The 20,708-nt window shown below is 40.7% G+C and overlaps 2 protein-coding genes across 3 annotated transcripts; one reads left to right on the top strand and one right to left on the bottom strand.

Moving 5' to 3' along the window:
- The first annotated feature begins 706 nt into the window (after nt 1-706).
- On the top strand, nt 707-11,419 carry LOC130557760 (polycomb protein SCMH1-like). Of its 2 annotated transcripts, none has more exons than XM_057339778.1 (16): nt 707-919; nt 2,099-2,144; nt 2,653-2,730; nt 2,934-3,004; nt 3,128-3,362; nt 4,228-4,316; nt 4,451-4,697; nt 6,056-6,294; nt 6,443-6,601; nt 6,708-6,834; nt 6,973-7,173; nt 7,267-7,434; nt 7,564-7,692; nt 7,819-7,950; nt 8,448-8,590; nt 9,045-11,419. In XM_057339778.1, exons 2-16 carry the CDS (start codon nt 2,120-2,122, stop codon nt 9,165-9,167), a joined length of 2,166 nt encoding a protein of 721 aa, XP_057195761.1. In that variant the 5' UTR covers nt 707-919; nt 2,099-2,119; the 3' UTR covers nt 9,168-11,419. The 2 variants fall into 2 exon arrangements, with proteins under 2 accessions (XP_057195761.1, XP_057195762.1); XM_057339779.1 differs by having other exon boundaries at nt 707-1,520.
- A 4,620-nt stretch (nt 11,420-16,039) lies between these two features.
- Nucleotides 16,040-20,321, bottom strand: cited4b (Cbp/p300-interacting transactivator, with Glu/Asp-rich carboxy-terminal domain, 4b). The gene is made up of 2 exons (XM_057339912.1): nt 20,146-20,321; nt 16,040-19,453 (listed from the first exon to the last, which is right to left on the bottom strand). Exon 2 carries the CDS (start codon nt 19,446-19,448, stop codon nt 18,702-18,704), a length of 747 nt encoding a protein of 248 aa, XP_057195895.1. The 5' UTR covers nt 19,449-19,453; nt 20,146-20,321; the 3' UTR covers nt 16,040-18,701.
- Between the last annotated feature and the right edge of the window lie 387 nt (nt 20,322-20,708).

Below are 20,708 nucleotides of genomic sequence, written 5' to 3'. Positions count from 1 at the left end.
TCCCAACTGACTTCAAAACAAGGTTATACGTTTACTAAAAGTATTTAAACATTTCTGTTTATTACTTTTAAATAAAACATTGGACTGAATATTATGGAAACAAATACTTCATGTTACATCTGGAATAAACTGAAATAAGTTTAGGATGAGGCACTACAACATTAAATGAAAAATAAAATAAATTATAAATGTATATAGTAAGATAAAAAAGGATAAAATGACAAAAGCACATAATATAATGTGAAGAGTTTGGTTCCATAATGAGATAGCTCCGTTTTTAAAAACGGATTTTTATTATGTTATCGTGTTTTTCTTGTGTTAGTTAGCTATAGTTTTTGAGTTATTATGGCCTAAATCAAAACAAATCAACTGATTGATTTGATATTAATTGGAATGCACAATAAAAAACATGATTTTTATCTCATTTTGGAAACAAACTATAATAGATTTTATATCAGGCTAATGAATTTTGTCTGTACCCACTAACATAAAACGTTCTTCGCATTTTTAAATAAAAAAGCTAATTTAGTATAATTTATATTAAAACATATTTTTTAGCATCTTGAGCAATGTATCTGATTCTTTGTTACAATGCACGATAGCCTTCTTAACAGGATTTTTCCTTTCTTGTTGCTTTGTCATTGTTATGCTTCTGTGTCGAACAAAACACCAACGAAACAACTCAATCGGTTTCTAATGACAGACATTGTGGTAGACAAACAAACAAATTATGCCGAGATAAACAAGCTTTTGCCTTCTTGACCCACTTGATGGGGTCTTTATCGTCTCGAGCAGTCGCGTGCAGCCCCTCCCCTCACCACGCGCTTGACACACATACACACAAACGCGCACTACAAACATGGCGGATAAACACTAAACCTCACGTTTGAGAAATTACACTAAAATCTTTCCGCACAAGGTAAAAAGTCCCCTTACTACCGTCCGTAACAATCGCGAAGCAGCTACGACATCACGTCATAACTTGAGTTGGCAAACATTTAGAGGAAAAGGCACAACATGTGACTCAGAGTTGCTGCACGTTAGCATTTAGCTAATGTTTTCTGTACACACACTAGAAGTGTAATTTTGCCCTACGACAACTTTTGACTGAAATGTGTGTGGTTGTAAGTTATGACTGAGAGCAATGTAATTTAAATAAGTAACGTTAAAAAAAGTCATGCATGTTGTGATGCTAAGTAGCATATAGCAACATATGTTATTCATTGAGTAACGTATGCATGTACAGTATGCCGTTTAAAAAGTTGATTATTTTAAACTGTCGGATGCGCGTAAACGATCTCTTGGGGGATTTCCGCGTTTTAAATGAACAAACAGCAAATAATAATATTTTGTTGGAGGTGTAAAGTTAGGAGAGAATGATGCGCTGCCCTGTCATTTATGGAGAGGGAGGGACCGTGTGTTTGGCGCTCAAAGGCGCTCTGCTTTTGAACAGAGACTTGAAAAACTGGGAGACAGGAGCCATCTTTCAAAACAGATATGCGTTACTAAGGAGTATTCATGTATGTAATTCCTCTTTTTATTATTTATACTGCATGTAGACATTAAGGTGGTGTTTGAAAACATAAACGATAAAGATGCACGGGAACAAAATAGCTTGTTTATTGTTTATTAGCCTTTTTATTCCTATGGGACAACGCGTGGTTTAACGGTATCTTGGGATTTATAGTTTTTTTGTTATAGTGTTTTTTTTTTGCCATGATTTTATAGTTGTATAGTTTATTGTAATAGTCAAAAAGATGCTTTGAAGCGATTTACTTATGTAGTATGCTGTTGTTTATCACTTTATGTTGACCTTTAGGGTCAATTGCTGCATGTTAAGCATCTGACCTAAAGACCTCTTGGTCAGTCTAGACGGAAAATGGAAAATAATTCATTTTAAGACAAATTACCCTTTGTCTTCAACACGTAGTTTATGTCGTCCTGAGAATATAGCTGGCATTGGCTTATGGTTCTGTGCTTCAGCAATGACAGCTGACCAGCACACATATTCAGTGTCTGGTAGGCAGACAATACAAATACAAGTACTACAATAAAAATATTGATGGAAGAATGTTTTTTGTGTGTTTATTCTTTATAGAGAGGTTGAATAAGGTGGACCATGAAGAAACCTGTACCACAGAAAGGTACGTTTGTTTTTATACTTTTATGCTATGCAACACATTGACAAACGACAGACAGTGTCATGCTGTCATGGTACTTCAGTAAAATAGGATTCAGGTTTTATTTTTGTAAGCACTTGTTTTGGGGGCACAGCTCTGATGGGCAGTTTCCTTGTAGCTAAAAGGGAGAAAATCCATTAAAATCGAAATGAACTATAACAAGAGTTTTTACAGATATAGACTGTTTCATCAGATGTACGCCCAGGCCCAAAGTCAACTTCCGGTCTGTGTTTGGTTATAATATAACAATTTATTTTGTATCTAATTTATATGAATATTTTATAGTATATTAATTGTATTAAAACGGTTCATTTAAAACAGTTATCGATTCTTCGTAGAGGTCTACTAGAAGTTGAGTTTAGGCCACATAACGTTTGTTTATGTTGTTGACGCTTGAAATCATCTATATGATTCACAAATAATAATTTGGATGTTGTTATTTTTACATTCAAAGTGTTTTTTCTGCCTTTAGCTGTTGAGTGGAAAGATGGCAGGAGGATCAAGCACCCTCGCAGTGGTCGCCCGTCGCGAGTGCAATCCCAGTATCAAGGTAGCAAACTCACTGGATCAAATTTCTTTTTGCTGCTTTGAAATAAATGTGAGAATAGAAATTGGAGCCTGTAGGAATGGAATGGTTTAGGTGAGGTTTGAGCAAGGCATCATGTTGAGAGACAGGCTTGCTAAATTACAGTTTGGATTAGGGTAGAAATATGAGCGCCATTTGATGCTCACGTGTTTGCCTTTATGTTTAAGGGCATTTTAGCTGGGAGAAGTACCTGAAAGAGACCGGAGCAATCGCGGCACCTGCTCACTGCTTCAGACAGGTGAGCCTTTTCATGCACACGTGATTCTGGATTCGCCAATTATAAATATTACATCCGTTTCCATTACCATATACAGTACCTTGAAATCTAAAGTTAAAGAAGTGACCCCTACCCTCTCTGTAGAGCACCACTCCTCCTGTAAATGAGTTTAAGGCGGGTATGAAGCTGGAAGCTCAGGACCCAAGAAACACTACATCCACCTGCATCGCCACTGTGGTGGGCCTGACAGGCTCTCGTCTCCGCCTGCGACTAGATGGCAGCGACAACAAGAATGACTTCTGGCGCCTTGTAGACTCCTCAGAAATCCAACCCATTGGGAGTTGCGAGAAGAACGGAGGCATGCTGCAGCCACCACTCGGTGAGAGAGACAAACACTTCTTATTACTCAACATTTTTACTAGTTAGAGTTGAATAAATTACAACATTTGTTATTAGGGATGTAACGATTCACTCAGCTCACGATGCGATGCGATTCACGATTCTGATCTCACGATGCGATTTATTCACGATTTACTTACGATTTATTTTTAAAAAATGAGTTGAAACAAATTAGAAATGAACAACTTCCCTTGCATTATTTCTTAAATGCTTTACGTTTCTTTGCATAATAAAATAATGTTTTATTTCAAATAACAAAACTAAACTGTGATTTTATAACAAATTAATAATAGAAAAAGTCTCTTTAATATAAACAAACGAATACTGTCTGTGCTTTTCTTGGATTTTTTTGCATTTAAGAAATATCAGCATCCACGTTTAGGTTTGCAGTGAAAATAGCGGCCCCTGCTGTTCAAAAAATGTATTGCGATTCAGTTCAAGCCTCAACCGAATTGAATCGTCACTCATTATAACCGATTTTCAACCGGCTCACGGTGAATCGTTACATCCCTATTTGTTATAGTAAGCTTTGGAATGCTATTTATTTTAAAAGACTACGTTACGTCATTTTAGTCACTTAGTAAGAAGTAAATGCTAAGGTTTATTTCTGTCCTCTAGATGTCACCATCCACTGATGTATACTTTAGCACAATACTCTTATCAACCCAACAATTAGAAACAAGTATCTTAACCTTTACAGTAATCGCATATAAAAGCCATCTCATGCTTTTATGTAATGAATCAACATATTGAATTGTCAGAGCATCCCATCTTGCATCCATACATTAGACACCAAACCATGTTTATACTTCGACTGGCAAATAACTGTAAATGCTGTTCTCCAGGGTTTCGTCTGAATGCCTCTTCATGGCCCATGTTCTTACTAAAAACACTCAATGGAGCAGAAATGGCGCCAGCTCGAATCTTTCACAAGGTACCTGTCAAAAAACACCACCATAACACACACAGAGCAACATGTCTAGGCTGGTCTGTCTTAAACGTGTTTCTTCAGAGATGTACTGTGTTTATGTGAGTCGGTTAACTAAGAACAAAATCTCCGTCTTTCAGGAGGAGCCGCCAGCTCCAGAGCAAAACTCTTTTCAGGTGGGAATGAAGCTGGAGGCAGTGGACAGGAAGAACCCTCACTTCATCTGTCCCGCCACGGTGGGCGAGGTGCGAGGCGTGGAGGTGCTGGTCACCTTCGACGGCTGGCGAGGCGCCTTCGATTACTACTGCCGTTACGACTCCAGAGACATCTTCCCTGTGGGCTGGTGTGCACTTACTGGAGACAACCTTCAGCCACCAGGCACAAAAGGTGCGAGTTATTCCTAATCATTTTAGATTCGCAGGTGTTTGCATTAGCTCAGACTCAGAGGATGGAACGCATTAAGATGTTTTAGGGGGGGTACAAACGATATAGGAGCACAGTGCAAATTTGCTAGACGTGCAAAAAGATTCAGTAAACGTGAGCCAGGTATGTTTTATTTGGTGGTAAAACGACAATCTGGCATTAACCGGGCAAATGTGAACATGCACCACGAAGGTAGAGAAAAAAAGGGACAGATCGATGGTCGTTAAAACCCTTGGATCTCTGGGCATCGGTTGTTAAGCAATAACTGATAGAGGGAAAATCAGCGAGAACACAAACTGTTTTTCACATTGTTGATTTACAAGAGCTTGGCATCCACCCATCTGGCATGACTACAAACCCTGTGCCCAATAGCGGCTCTCATCTTGAAATGATTTGGGGGATGAGAGAAGAGGCTTAAAAAGATGACGCAATGCTTGATAGTTTGTCAGAAGAAGAAACTTTCCAGGCCACTATCAAGGCACTGTAGAACTTCACAGATGGTTGAGGTAAGCAAGTTTCGCTTGTCAACGCGTTTAAACGACATTAGGAAAGTACCAGCATGCTTGTCAGTGTTTGCTGCAGTGTTCGTTGTTTAGCATAGCCATAAAAGCAATGCAATTAAATGTAGTCTGTAAACTGTTAGATGACCATCTCTGGGTATCCTGTCACCATCAGCAAACTTAACATGGCTTTAGAGAGCGCATCGAAAGTAAGGGGCAGGAAGGAAGTGATCTGAGTGAGAGAATAAGATGACAAAATTGACACGCTGCAAGATCAGGAACGACAGACCCTCTTTTAGTGAGGCAGCGTAGTATTCATTCTTCTGTGTTGGATGTGTATAAACTGCAATGCTGTCCTTATTAACAGGTCTGTAAAGCTCATACTCTGAGGTTTGTGTGTGTGTTAGTTCTCTGACAGGTCATTTAGTGTTGTTTGCTTTGTGCTCATTTTAGCACACATTTTTAAAAGAGTGCTGTGTAAATGTTTTATTCGATCTTGCTTATCTGTTCTTCAAGATCTCGTTCTTTCATTCTTACTCTTCCTTTTCTCTTTTCTTTGTGCTGTCTCCCTTGCTCTCTCTCTCTTTTCTCTGTAGCACTTTAGAGGCCACCCTCGACAAAAATGTGTAACACAACTCGTCTCTTTGTTAAGATGGCTCACAGAAAAATGGGTCAGCATGCAGAGTTCTGCACATAAAGTCTTCTACTGTGATGTTTTTTGCTAATTGTTGCGGTATACCACCTATATCAGTCTGCATTTTACTTCCTGTTCATGTTCACATATACCAGCTGGTAAATTCATCATTCGTTTTCTCTTTTTAGCATTCGGGGTACCGAAGACATTGGGTGCACCTGGTCTGCTTCCGGATAGTAGCGTAGAGGGGACAGGCACGCCCCCTACACCAGGCAGACCGCCACCCCAGAAAAAACGTAAACCCGGCCGCAAGAAAACCAAACTATCCGGACCGTGGGGTCAAAAGGGAATGATTGGTTCCCAGATTGGAAAAGAACTGGAAACGATTCAAATCCCCAAAAAGCGAGGCCCCAAACCAGGAAGCAAGGCAAGATTGCGTCTGGGGTCTTTTTCTTCTTTTGCTGTGTATTTGGTACTGAAGTATTGGTCTTTTTGACATCCTTAGTTGTATCTCTATGTGTTCTACTCAGTTTTGGGGATGAGTAAGAATGTGTTGTTGAACGTTTGTCTTTTAGCTGGGTTGGGCCAAAAGGGCCGCGTGGCTGGAGGGCGCTATTGCTGGTCCAGGTAGACCCAGAGGCAGACTGCCAGCCAACTGGGCCCAAAAAGTACAGCTGGACCAGACAGAACCCATCAAGATACCAAAAAAGAGAGGACCCAAACCGGGCAGCAAGGTGTTTCTCTTGGAACGTCGGCAGGCTAATGTTGGAATGTAGGAATCAATGGTGCAGTGTTATTTATACACTTCCATCTGCATTTTATCTTTCTATTTGCATACAGAGAAAGCCCAGATTGATGCCCAACCCTATGCCCACCTCCCCAAGCAGTAGCACTCCAGAACCCGACACCAGCTCGGTTCCGCTGGACAATGCCACCATTCCTAGCGCCGCCCTACAGGCACCTACAGGTACTGCAAGAGTCTTAATGAATCTACAACTACATTCATTTTCTCATTTCTAACCAGTCCATACCTCAGCTCTGAATTTTTCGAAATAATAACCTGTTTTTGCGTTGTAGTAACGTTGCATTTATTTCTCCTTGTCAGTTTGTGTGTACTTAAATAAGTATGGGAAGGTGGGTCCCCACCTGGACGCACGGCGAATCCAGTCTCTGCCAGACCACTTCGGGCCAGGCCGAGCGTCGTCTGTGCTGCAACAGTGTGTTCAGGCCTGTGTGGACTGTGCACATAACCAGAGCGTCATCTTCTCCTGTCTCAAACCAGGCCATGGAGGAGAGCTCATATCAGGTCAGCATGCTTAGATCTGAGCATTCAAACCAATGATCTCATCACAAATTCAGTTCCTCATTTTGCTATTTTTCCCTGAACTTGGCTCCACAGCCTACTTTGAGCAGCAGCACCACACTCTGGCGCTGCCGGCGGTGAACAGCGTGACATACGTGCTGCGATTTCTGGAGAAACTTTGTCATAACCTGCACTGTGACCCATTGTTTGGCAGCCAGCCTGTCCTTCTGGGAGGAGTTCACTACGACAGCAGAACTTACACAGGTCAGCGCTCATGCATGCAAGTGCTTATGCTGCTCTAGCTATCTTGTGGGCTTTTTAAGGTTGGGGTTATGTAATGCATTGAGGTTTGCCTTTAGTGGCTGTAAAGAGAGGTCCTTGTATATGTTGCAGAGAGGAGAACCTTCACAGAAAGTCTGTGCCCTGGACCTGGTCGAGGAACTAAGAGGTTTCTCCAGCCCGACCCCTACGCCAACAATCCTATACCGCTCAAAATAGCCAAAACTCGCCTCTCCTCAGAAGGTATTTACACCTCTTAACTTCCCTTTAACAGGATCACTAAACTGTAGATCATTGTATAGATAGAGTTAGTTACATTTTTAATTGCCCTTTTGCAAGTAATACGGAGGTATTTTTGCTTGCGATCAGAGCCTTTTCTGATGGAGAATGGGATCGGCAGCTCAGATGTCTTGGAGAAAACACACTTGTCTCCCGGACACATACGTCCGCTTTCTCAGAACAGTAGCTCACCAGGACAGCTACATCGCCTGGGATCAACAGGTACACGCACAACCACCTTTTAAAGGGATAGTTCACCCCAAAATAAAAATTCTGTCATCAGTTCTTCAGCCTCATGTTTCTGTATAAATTTTTTTGTTCTGTTGAACACAAAAGAAGATATTTAGAATGGTGAAGAAACCAAAGCATTCTGGGGCACCATTGACTACCATAGTAGCTTTGTTTCCTACCATGGAAGTCAATGGTGCCCCAGAACTGTTCGGTTATAAACATTCTTACAAATGTCTTCTTTTGTGTTCAGTGGAACAAAAAAACGTATACAGGTTTGAAACAACTCTAGGCTGAGTGAATGATGACAGGATTTTAATTTTGGGGTGAAGTATCCATTTAACTGCAACCCAGTGTTGAGCATTACTTGCTTTTACACGCTATAACAGTCTAGTGGCTTAATTTATAAGTGTAATGCTTCATTTAACTAATGTCTGAATGCAGCTTTCGAGCCCTAAAAGATATATTGTGAACCTGATATTGTTGCTCAGGTTCAGAGCGCTTCCTGAGCTCAAGAGAAAGCCCACGGCCCAGCGGGCAGGACCCCAACTTGTGGACGGTGGAGGATGTTATGCAGTTCATCAGAGACATCGACCCTCAGCTCGGACCACACGCAGACCTCTTCCGCAAACACGTATGTGAGAAATGGGGAGATTCAATCACTTTCTTCTGTGTTTTTGTAAAAACCCACATCCTGTGAAATCTATTTTATGATTGTTGGAGACATATATCAGATCTCCGATGAAGTTCTGACAGTATCAGACATTTTGCTTCACAGTTCTGCATTGTGACTGCTTTTATCTAATGAACGACCAATAGGAGTAAAGCAGTTAATGATCCGTGTTGGAGAGCGAGATGGATATTCAAAAATATTTATTCTAGGTTTTATGGTATTTAGCGTGAAGTTGCTTCAAATTCTCTTTCAAATAGAAGCAGTCCACACATTCTCACAAAAAGAGTTTGTTTTATCGGCAGAACATTGGTTTGCACGGTCTTACTTCAGATTTGTGCTGTTCTCTTACTGCAGGCAAATGTAATTAAAACTGGAGTTAAAGTGGTCTTGTTTGGGTGGTGCTCTTCTGTTGCAGGAAATTGATGGCAAAGCTCTACTCCTGCTCCGCAGTGATGTCATGATGAAATATATGGGGCTGAAGTTGGGTCCTGCACTCAAACTCGCCTTCCATATTGACAGACTGAAACAGGGCCGTTGAGTTTCTGTCACACCCTCATCCTCTACCCCTTCCAAGCACATTTCAAGATGCACGGCATGCTGGGATCCATATGTCCCCCAGCAGTACTGTAGCAAGGGTCGGCAAGCTTTCGAGCTCCGGCCACATTTATTTTTTCTCTCCATTCATTTCGTATACTTCTCGGTTTTTCTGTTATGTCTTTATGACCTTTAATGTTCATAATTGTTCTCTTGTCATATTCATGGTTATCTAGGTATCGTTTCAGAACATATCACATGTTTGTGGCCTTGCCAAGGAATAGACTGGAGTTGGACTGTATATAGGCCTTTTTAGGCCTCAATTTTTATGTTGTACAATTAATCGTAATGTCTATTTTTTCAGCCCACATCAGTCAGGGTGTTTGTGGCTTAATACTAGTTTTCATTAATTCACTTCAGACAAACACTAGACCACACCCGACTTTTACCTCTTGCAGAGACCATAACCCATCTGACAAACAGTACTTTATATACCATCCAAGGTGCCGTTTAGGGGTGTAACGATACTTCGTACTACGATATTAAGCGATGCGGATCAAAGAGAGATGGGGATATTTTACGATATGATGTTTAATTGTATTCGTTGAGCGGTCAAGACGCTACCTACTCTGCGCCAGCGCGTCACGTGTGCTTATCTCACATATGCGCTAGAGAGAGAAGCACGAGACACAATCTGTGTCTCCAAGTGGTTTACAAAGCGTCATATTTTCCCTCACAATCGCATTATTTATTTTCCCTCACAATGTGTAAAACACAGCAAACTTGACGCGTGACTGCAGGCGAGTCACCCCGAAACTCATTAGAAAGGCAGCACAAACGTGTTTAAATGCCAATGTTCGGTTATCCGCTGACGTGAGCTGCTGCGTAACGTGATATGAACATTAAGTACGCCAAAAGAAACCAGCGCTGTTCTGATCAGAGAAGCGATGAAGTGAGTCGTACTGTAGATTAAAAGATCAAATGACATGCTAAAAATCGAACCAAGTATGTGATCTGCATGATTGAAGAAATGTAATACAGGTTATGTAATACGTCTTTTTGAAAGATTTTTCTCGTTCATTACTGTCTCCAGCAAAGACAGCGCAGCTTCAAAGAGACACGAGCCAATAGCGCTTGAGCGTGAGCTCTGTCAGGGCGTTTCATTGGTTGAATGTACTGAACACGCCCTTCACTGAACGAACGAGTCAAAATGAGACTGAATGAACTGCTACATGTCGTTCATGGTCTAATATTCTCTGTTACAACAATGCATATCCAGTAGTTACTGAACTTTTCTGAAAAATAAAGGTAATGACCTGGTTTAATTTAATTCTAAGGTAAAGTAAATGATGTCGAAACAGTTAAATCTTTGTATGGAACATTTAATTACACCATTTAAATTAGTTAAACCAGATAGATTTTAGTAGACTAAATATAATGTAGATTTTGTCGACTAAAACTAAATTGCATTTTAGTCAAAAGACTATGACTAAACCTAAATCAAAATTGACACTGATCTTAATTCTAATTTCAGTTAAGCCTTAAAATGTTAAAATTCTTTATTAAGTTGTAAGTGCAACAAAAAAAGTTACTGAAATTGTTAATATTTTAAAAAGTAAATGTTATTTGAATTTCAGTTTCATTTTTTATTTTGTTCAAAATATCGAGATGTGTATCGTATTGTGAGCTGAGTGTATCGTTACACCCCTAGTGCCGTTACACTAGACTTCGTGTGTACAAATTACTTCAACCCTCACAACAAATATGTTAACAGGATACTTCACGTTCTGTGGCTCTTGTTTTAATTAAATCCTTTGATGTTCTTTTTGTCATACAAAATTGCAGGCCAGACCTCGGTACATTGGAAACTTTTTCGCTCGCCTCACACATTTGTGTGAATGAAAGTGAGGGGAACGCAAAGTCTAGTGTGACGACACATTTACTGCTATTAAACTCTGTCTGCATTTTATATTGTATTGATGTTTACATTGTCTCTCTTTGTTGTTTGTACTTTTGAAGTCTTTATACAATATGGTTGAGTTCATACATCGAGAGCGTTATACTCGATGAGCTTCGAATAAAAATGAAGTGTTCTTTGCAGCTATTTTCTGTAGGTTCTTCCACATTTTTCAGATCAGATTAGTTGCTATGCAATCCGTATCTTCATATTTTATGTACAGGCACCAGAACTGTTCTTTGCTCGATTAGATTTGCTTGATATACTACTATCTACCATAAATCACTGTTGTATGATACGATTGATATGATAAAATACTGAAAAGTTACAGAAGTAATTTTGCTTTTCTGGTTTTCCATACCCTTTTCGATCACGAGGGGGCAGCACAATCTTTTGTTACATTTTTACGAGGAGTCATGCTTAAAGGGACTTGATCGTTACAAAAGCTCCTATGGGTAATACTAGGGGAATATATTGCAGGGCTGTCTTCAAAGAACATGAAGCTGTGCAGTTTAACGAGATTGAATCTGAAAGATTGATGAAATGTTATAACATCACACAGTGAACGTGTGTATTCCTGGGACAGAGTTGTGTTCGTGTGGCAGTTTTCGTCTGACTGACATGGGTACACGTATAGAGCAGAGAGGGGGGTGTCACATACTGTAAGTCTTACCACATTCGTAAAAAAACAGGAAGGAGCCTTTGAGGGTGCAACACATTGGCCAAATCCCTCAGTCAGAGTCTGTGCACACTTTTATGCCAATATAGTCACGTGACAAACTCTAGTTTGTAGTGTGGAAAACCCCTCTCCATCATACTGGCTAAACCAACTTGTTATCGATGCAGTCATTATGAGTTCCAGTGTGCTGTCTGGGCTAATACAACCTGTACAGATGTTAGTCAGACATAAGATTTGAGCGATAAACTTGGTGGATTTGAATGTGCTGGAGTGCAGTGGTTTTACTCATGTTAGGCAGATTTTAAAGGGACAGTTCACCCAAAAATTCTGTCGTCATTTTCTCACCCTCGAGTTGTTCCAAATCTGTATAAATGTCTTTGTTCTGATGAACACAGAAAGCTATTTAGAAGAATGCTTGCAACCAAACAGTTCTTGATAGTAGGAAACATTGCTACGTAAATTTCTTTTGACCACAAAAGAAGATATTTTGAAGAATGTAGGAACCGTTCAGGGGCACCACTGACCTCCATTGTAATTTTTCCTACTATACAAGCATTCTTCCAAATATCTTTCTCTGTGTTCATCAGTGCTTTATTAGCTTTCCTGTGGCTCAGATTGCACATAGTCAGAAACAAACGTATGTATGATACAATGCAATGTTTGGGTAAAAGCGTCTGCCAAATGCGTAAATGTAAATGTTATGAGAACAAGTCATTTATACAGATTAACTGGCGTTAACAACTTTTTCAGGAAAGAAATGCACAACTGACCTTTTTAAGATGCATGCTTTTTTTGTTCAATCGTTACATTTCTTGTGCGTTAGGTATATCTTTAGGAATGCTGTGGGTTCAACACAAGGAAGGCTTTTGACAAGATGTGACAGGTTTTTGATAAATAATTTTGTTTCATAAAAAACAAACAGTAATTGTGTTAACAGTAATGCTCTTATCAAAAGTCAAGCATTCTGCAGCTAAAATTACAAGTCTGCAAGTCCGTGTTTTTTATTTGAGTTGTAATGTTATCTAAAATCGTCCTTGTAGGAACTGTCTCTAAATGAACGTCTGTTTGTGAGTTATCTGTGTAATTTCTGTGGGTGGAGTTTGCTCTGTGTGAACAGTCCTTTGTGGATAGTAATATCACATCTTGGTATCATGCGGTAATCATGACATGAGTTAAGATTCGAAACGGCTTTCACGCTAGATGTTTTTGAAAATGTGTTTGTAGTCTACTTTAGAAACGATGTCTTGACCCAAAGATTTACTGTAAACACAATATTTATTATTATTATTTAGCTTAACTTAGAGCTTATTCATCTTGAAATTGAACCCAGAACGTTTCCCTTCCTCCTAACGTCAAATGCTGTAAACAGATTTCTAAAAGTATGGAAGACTGTATAGATGTGTTGGAAAAACGCAGGATCTGGGCGTTATTTTGAGTCCGCGTGATCACAGCAAGTATATTTAGAATTCAAGAGCATCTAGCAAACCTGGTGCTATCCAAGCGGAAGTGTAGACAGGTGCGCTCTCAGCCAGACATGTTACAAATATAAAAAAATGTGTCTGTCAGGCCCCTAGAATGTTCTGAATGCTTCGAGCGCCTGCACACTACTGTGCGCCACAAGGTGCTGGTTGAGTATCTACCATCTGTGATACGGGTTTGACCACTTCCAGACTCCCCTGAATGTTTTCGCATCTTTATTGCTCGCTGGTGCCGTTGTGCGTCTCATCTGAGAAAGCGTGCTGCCTGCTGATGTTGCACGCTTGTACGTCAGTTGTCAGCGTGATAGTAGTAATCTCCGGCGGCCAATATCAAGCCCACATGGATATCTCAATCTGCTCCATCTCAACTTGCCAAAACAGCGTACTTGAAATTCTGCTGTACTACACTGGAGACATTCAGAGTATGTACTTGGATGACCTTGCGCGGATGGCTTTAGTTTATTGGTGTCCATCTGGCCACGGGTTCCTTATGTGAAAGCGCCGTGTGTCCCGGCGTTGAACACTCTTACGGCCGGGAGTGATATCGGTAATCACATGGCCGTCAGTAAGATTAACACACGGGAGCCTAAAGCCGCTCTCACGGCGTGCACACACAAACATTGACAAACAACAAACGGTGCCACTCCTGCCTTGGCTTGTTGAAGCTGGCCTGGCTGTGAGGCAAGCTTCACACAGAAAAATGAATAATTTACACAGTGCCCTTAACTTCAAAAGCCCAAGGCAATAAACAGTGGATAGAGAGGGGGTGAAAGTCACACAGCGGAAGGGGGAGCGCTCGATAGAATTCTCCAGCCATTTTAGCCGTCAAACGCGCCATGCCGCGGCCTGCCTGAACACGTGTGGCATCAATTTCAGATATAATGAAGATCTTGATATGTACGAAAGCTTATGACAAATCTGAACATCGGTATTCGTTAAAGGGTCGTCTGGTTTTCGTAGTTTGAGCTGTCTCTTTCTCTTCCTGTATCTTCCTTTTTCTAATTTGGTGATCTGAAACTGAAAATCCATATAATTGAAGCCACTGTATTGCTCCTGATCTTTACTAATAATCAAATTCATATGCAGGAAAGGCCCATCTAAAGGCTTCTAGATCAGAGGCTTTGTAGTCTTCAAGTCCACCAATAACCCTTGTATATTACTTAAAAAGGCAAAAAACCTTTTTCGTAGTTTAAGTTAAAGAATTTGTTTGAAAACCATCCGTCTACTGAAGAATTAATGATTCGCATTTGAAGTATTTCTTACAACTTTTTTATTGTCTAAAAAACTTTTCCCACTTGTGAAACAGAAGGCTTCTTCGGTTGTTAAAGGTTCTTTGTAAACCATTCATCAAAATGGTTCGTCTATCTATGGCATCGCGAAGCACTTTTTAGAAAGTGTACCAGAGTCTGACTCCTCAGGAACATATAAACGTGACATCACCCACTTTTTTGTTTTCTCACCAACCGCAAAGTTACATTTATAAAATAAGCGATTCGCTGAACTTAGTGCTAAAGAGCCTTCGCTTTTAAAGGGATACTCCACCCAAAAATGAAAATGATGTCATGAATCACTCACCGTCTGGTTGTTCCAAACCTGAATACATTTCTTGGTTTAATTCAACAAAGAGAAAGATATTTGGATGAATGTTAGCAACGGACAGTTCTGGGGTATCACTGTCTACCATAGTAGAAAAAAGTAAAATGGTAGTCAAAGGTGCTCCAGAACTGCCCCTCAAAAAATCTTCTTTTTTGTTCAACAGAAAATCATGTTTTCTACTATGGTAGTCAATATGCGCTAGAACTGTCGGTTGCTAACGTTCTTCCAAATATTTTTCTTTGTGTTTAACCGAACAAAGAAATGTATACAGGTTTGGGACAACTTAAGGGTGAGTAAATGATGACACGATTTTCATTATTGGGTGAAGTGTCCATTCAAGAGCATTTAACATGCCATAGAAGAACCATTTTTGGCCAAAAAAACGTCATCATCGAATGAACTTTAATGTTTCACAAGTTTCTTTAATAAATATTCATTAGATTATAAAAAAAAGTAAGAAAGGAGGGATTCTTATAAGAATATTTCACTCAGTGGTTCTTTGGGAAAACAAAAATGATCCTTCTATGGCATCGCTACGAAGAGCCTTTTGTATCACCATTTTTAGGAGTGTTTGCATATTTACGTTACAGTTTTGTAAACTGATTGTTCCTGCAGATATATTTCTGAGAATAAGGGCTAACTTCTCTTTTTAGACACAGGCTTGAATTAGTAAACCCCTCAGCCTCAAACGGATGTCAGGAAAGCTGTGTAAGAAAGAGAAATTGCTGAGCGTGTGATATGCCGTGAGAGGGGTGGTCTCCATAATCCTGCTAGGCTCCTGGGTAAAACCCTGCACAGAATTTCCCAGACTACCCTTCTCAGTTTCAGTAGTTGCTCGCTCTTTTTCTGTTCTTTTAAACAAGAATTTTTATGACCTTGTCATTTGCAAATTGTAGTGAACTGACTATTGACAAGAGAGCACACACAAAAACAACAGTAGGTGTGTGTGTGTTTAGAGATTATTGCGGGTGGCCTCGGAGTGAGAGCAAAAAAACAGCCAACAATCTCCTGTCACACCCCGCTTAGTGTATGTCTAGTCTTGTTCCTTAAAGGACGATTTGCACCAAGAGTCTGACAGAAAAACAACAAACTCTTAAACACAAACCAAGTGTGACAATATGAAACATAACTATGCTAAAAGATGAAAATGAGCGTGATGTTTCATTCTTTTATTCTTTATGCAACGACAATCAGCTAAGAACTGAAAGTAAGAATGGTCCACACCCAGTTTATCTAACAGACACCCTGTGGATTAGTGGTGTTATCTGAGGACGCCCATAGACGATACATGGCATACTGTTCTCCTCGAAACAATAGTCGTGTGTTTTATCAATTAGAACACTAACCCTACACACCTACCGTCTCCCTGTTGCACACACACACACACACACCTATGTGTCTGCTGTCCGTGTGTTAAATCGTGAAGTTTAGAGGACAGCTGAATTCCCCAGAGAAGATGAGAGATTAGTGATACAGAAAACCCCCACCGTTCAATTCAAAAGCATGTAAGGCTTCTCTTTTGAGCTGTCTCAGTCTTAAAAAGTTGGGGTTGTCATTTGAAACATCTCAGGTTTACAACTAGAATTTAACATAATTAAATGAAAATGTCTTTTCATATATGTTGGGATTGTTAATAAACGTTTGCCTCCAGAAACATAACAGGTTGACAGTTTAGCAATTTAGCCAATACTAGGTTTTATTACTATCATAATTTAATGCAGATGTTTCTTCAAATGTTTATTTAAAGAGCCTATAATGTGCGCACATCCTTTTTAACCTAACAGCTTAATGGTGATTAAAAAGTCCACGGACGCAAAGCAAATATTTTTATGGCCACGTGAATTACCCGCGTGCACATTCATTTTGAATATGTGTATATTGCTCAAAATAAACATAAAAATATCTAAACACAGAAAATGGAGCTGTATCCACGCTTGAAGCTAGACAGATCTCGAGACGGGTCGATCAGTCAATGAGAAACGGAAGACGTTCCGAGATCCTAAATGGGAATCTACACTTCAGTGTGACCACAAGGTAAGACCACAAACAACATTGATGCTTACAGGTTTGAGACTAGACAGCTAGTGTTCACCTCAACATATAGCCACGATGAAGGGATCTTGCAATTTCTAAAGTGTCAACTCAACGCAACCAGTGCAGTTTCTAAACAAACAGCTATTATTGATGGTGTCCGTGTTCTGGCAACCTCACCATTCACAACCATTTATAGATTCTACATCTCATCTCAAGAGTCAAGACCATTGCAATCGGAGAGAAATATGTTACAAGTCTTACTATTTAGTAACCTCTTTGCACCCTTTCTTAGCCGAGGAGGAACAGGAAGTGACAGTGGAGCGTTAACGGCTTGTCGCTGCAATCTTCAGCCCTCCCCCCGTCCAGAACCCCTCACCCTAGCATGTCCGTAAATGGACAACACTTTGCCCTCCATTCCCAGGACAATTGCCACAGGCCCAGGGTTCGTGTAAACCCGCGTATTGTCAATGTAAACACAGATTAACCTGGACAGTTTCCATTACCTCCTCCGTACACACCTTTATTTCATTTGTATGTAGGTGAAAGGTTTGCGCTTCATCTTAGCGGTTAGGATTCGGTGTTCTAGCAATAAAAGTGCAACATACAAGCGTCCTGACAGAGACGGTGCTATGAACTAGCTATATGAAAGTGTAGTTATTTAATTCCCTATTAAGCCTGAAAGATAATGTTTAGTTTTAACCAAGGAATGTTGTTTGTGGTTGGTTTTGTGCGGAGTATGTTTTAACTAATAAGTTAATAACCTATATAAGACACGTTGTGGGAATTATAGTTTTCAACTGTATGACCAGGTTTAAATGATTACATATCCGTCATTTATTCACCCTTAAGTTCATTCAAAACCTGCTTTTTCTTCTGTGGAATACAAAATAAGACATTTTGAGAAACGTCTCTCTGGTTTTGTGTTCAGACATTGGAGGCCAGTGTTATTTGGTTACCGACATTCTTCAAAATATCTCACAGGTTTGGAATGACATTAGGGTGATTAAATGATGAAAAAAATACTCCTTTAATCTTACAAACAAAAAGCACATTTCTTTATGCATTTTCTCATGCCTTTACAGATCTCATCCCTGTTAATCGTCATACCAATAAGATCAGAGATTGATGAAAAATTAGGCCAGAGTTAAAACTTGGCCATCTTTATTAACAAATCACACACAGATTTGAGCCCTCCTGGACCATAGACCGGGGGATGGAGGCAATGAGGGACAAATAAATAAAAGCAACTTGATTTAAGGCAACTCTAAAGCTCGGACAAAGATAGAGGCGTTAACCACTATTGAGCAAGTGAGCAAGCAGTGGTTTAGGGTTACTAAACATCATCCGTCCATCCAAACGTTAGACTTACGGTTTTGGATCACACAGCTGTGGGACGAATGAAGCTTTGGGTCTAAATAATCAGTACCCTGGATAAATTTAGCATTTCCTATAAGCCACACATTCTAAAAGACGTCATCGCGGCTTTGTTCAATGTTAACACGTCTGATAAAGCAATAAATAAATACAATTTTTAAATGTAAAACTGCACTGAAGACAAATAGGGGTTGAGTGTCTTTACATTGCACAAAGTTCACAGTCCTGAAATGTTGTTACATTCACCATTGGGACACGGTTTAAGGTTCCAGCAAGAAAGCAGAACCGTCGTCCTCTTACAGGAGCCCGACCACACATTTCTGTCCAAAGAAAGCCATCACCTCTCTCTGGTGACCGTGGTCACAAAAATACCGCATCAAAAGAGTAACATCACTCGCTTTCGGTCCGTTCAACTCGGGCTCAGCAGCTAACTGTGCTCGGCTGCTGTTTGCTGACAAAGTCCGAAATAAAGTCAAACTCGTTTTGTCCCAAAAACAGTTCGGGAAGTTCTTGCACCCTGTCCAACCCTAGCTCCATGACCAGCGACGTCAAAACCTCTTCGTCGATCAAGTCGACGTCCATACCGTTTAAACTGAGAGCGGGTCCAGACATGTGTTGCATGTTGGTCAGCTGGGCCTGACCCACGCGAAACTGTGCACTGTTGGCCATATGGTTGCCGGCCATGTGTCCCAGCGGGTGTCCGTGGTACTGGGTGTTGAGTTTCTGAAGGTGCATGCTGGCCATGAGCTGTTGGGATGTGAGACCACCGCTCACGTACTGTTGTTGTTGCTGCTGCTGCGGGGGCTGCGGCTGTTGTTGCGTCGGATGCATGTGGTGGTGCTGTTGGTGCTGTTGATGCTGTTGAACGTGATGCTGCTGAGGCTGCTGATTGTTAAACATCATGTTAGCCGACTGCATTTGGTGGTGACCCATCTGTCCGTTCATAGGTCCGGCCATGTTGGGCCGTTGACGCATGGCGGCCTCCATGTTTCCCTGAGGCCCCGCTCCATAATGCATCATCTGTCCGTTAGGCATCGCCCTGAGGCCGGCCTGGGGTCCGTGTTGCTGGGGGCCCGCCTGCAGGCCTCCGTTCATGCCCATCCGGTAGGCGTGCAGACTTCCGTTTCCCTGACCGTGGTTCATTGGCATCATCATGTGTTCTGCCATATAATCTGCAAGAGGTTCAGATTCAGAATTTGATTGATGGTAAAAACAAAGCAAGTTCACTTTTGTCCTCCCTAATTTAAGGGAGGTTGCAATCTTAATGTGTGCCAGAAGGTATAAATACCATGATGTGCAAGTGTTCGAAGCAGTTTGAAAGAATTAACCAAACACCACTACATTACTAAAGAAAAATCAGTGCTTTACAAGGAGAAGCCCACCTGACTGCCCACCCAAACACTACAACATCTTAAGATTCAATGGTGAACATGCAAACAACATAATTAAACAGCTTAAACCGCGTATCAGTGTTCATACATATCGCACGCCCTATGTACGTAATACGTATATTTAAATGCTGTATAATTAAATAGCGTCTTAATTTCAACAAGAATAGAAACGCACGCAAATATTCGACTTCATGCCTAGCTCGCATAAACCTAAATGCACAACCTAAAGAAAGTCACCATGCAGCGAAGCAAACAATAGATCTACCACCCCGAGCCCTAAAACACCGGCCGTGTCCCAAATCCTAGCGAGCTCCCTACAAAGACAGCGTTTTGGGACTCGCACGCGCGTTCCAAATCTAAAAATGCTGCACTCGTCGACGATTGCCAAAAACGCACGAGCACGAAAACACTGTGCGCATAGCGTATTGAGACGCGACCGTTGAGTTTCGCAAAGCGTTGCTGAAGCGTCTTACCTCAGTGTCCTGTGCGCGCACAGCTCAATGACTCCACCGCAGCAGGAGAAATGTGCTTTATCTGACAAAGCCAACGCTGAAGAACTACAGTTTATATTCCGTGAGGCGAAGCGTCATACTCCAGGCACAAAAGAGCACTGCTCACAATCTTCTCACGAGTCTGTGTGTTTTCTGGGTCAACTCCAGGCTTATATACATGAGAAAAGCGAAGAGGTGGAGCTATCGCTCGTTCGTTATCCTTTGTTGCCATTGGCCCCGCTGCTTAATATCAGCGTGCATAGAAACCCCTAGCGGTTTCTGTCAAACACTGGCCAATTTCTGTCCACAGTTTTTGTTTGATGTCTTTTCGTGTATGATTTAAAGCGAACAGGAAATCCCTCTCTAAAGTTGCGTATGTTACGTTAAGCTTAAGGGCAATATGACCTCTTATATCTTGTCAATAAATAATAGATAGATAGATAGATAGATAGATAGATAGATAGATAGATAGATAGATAGATAGATAGATAGATAGATGGATAGATGGATGGATGGATGGATGGATGGATGGATGGATGGATGGA

This window comes from Triplophysa rosa, linkage group LG8 (assembly GCF_024868665.1).
Source record: "Triplophysa rosa linkage group LG8, Trosa_1v2, whole genome shotgun sequence".
Lineage (NCBI taxonomy): Eukaryota > Metazoa > Chordata > Actinopteri > Cypriniformes > Nemacheilidae > Triplophysa > Triplophysa rosa.
The sequence above is the reverse complement of the archived record's forward strand: the minus strand, read 5'-3'. Positions and strand labels throughout refer to the sequence as shown.

What these genes read in the sequence shown, in the direction of transcription:
- LOC130557760 (XM_057339778.1), top strand. Translation starts at nt 2,120, where the DNA reads ATGAAGAAACCTGTACCACAGAAAG. An exon ending in AGTGCAATCCCAGTATCAAG is followed by an intron (nt 2,731 to 2,933) that starts GTAGCAAACTCA and finishes TTTATGTTTAAG; the next exon opens with GGCATTTTAGCTGGGAGAAG. An exon ending in CAGACCTCTTCCGCAAACAC is followed by an intron (nt 8,591 to 9,044) that starts GTATGTGAGAAA and finishes CTTCTGTTGCAG; the next exon opens with GAAATTGATGGCAAAGCTCT.
- cited4b (XM_057339912.1), bottom strand. Translation starts at nt 19,448, where the DNA reads ATGGCAGAACACATGATGATGCCAATGAACCACGGTCAGGGAAACGGA.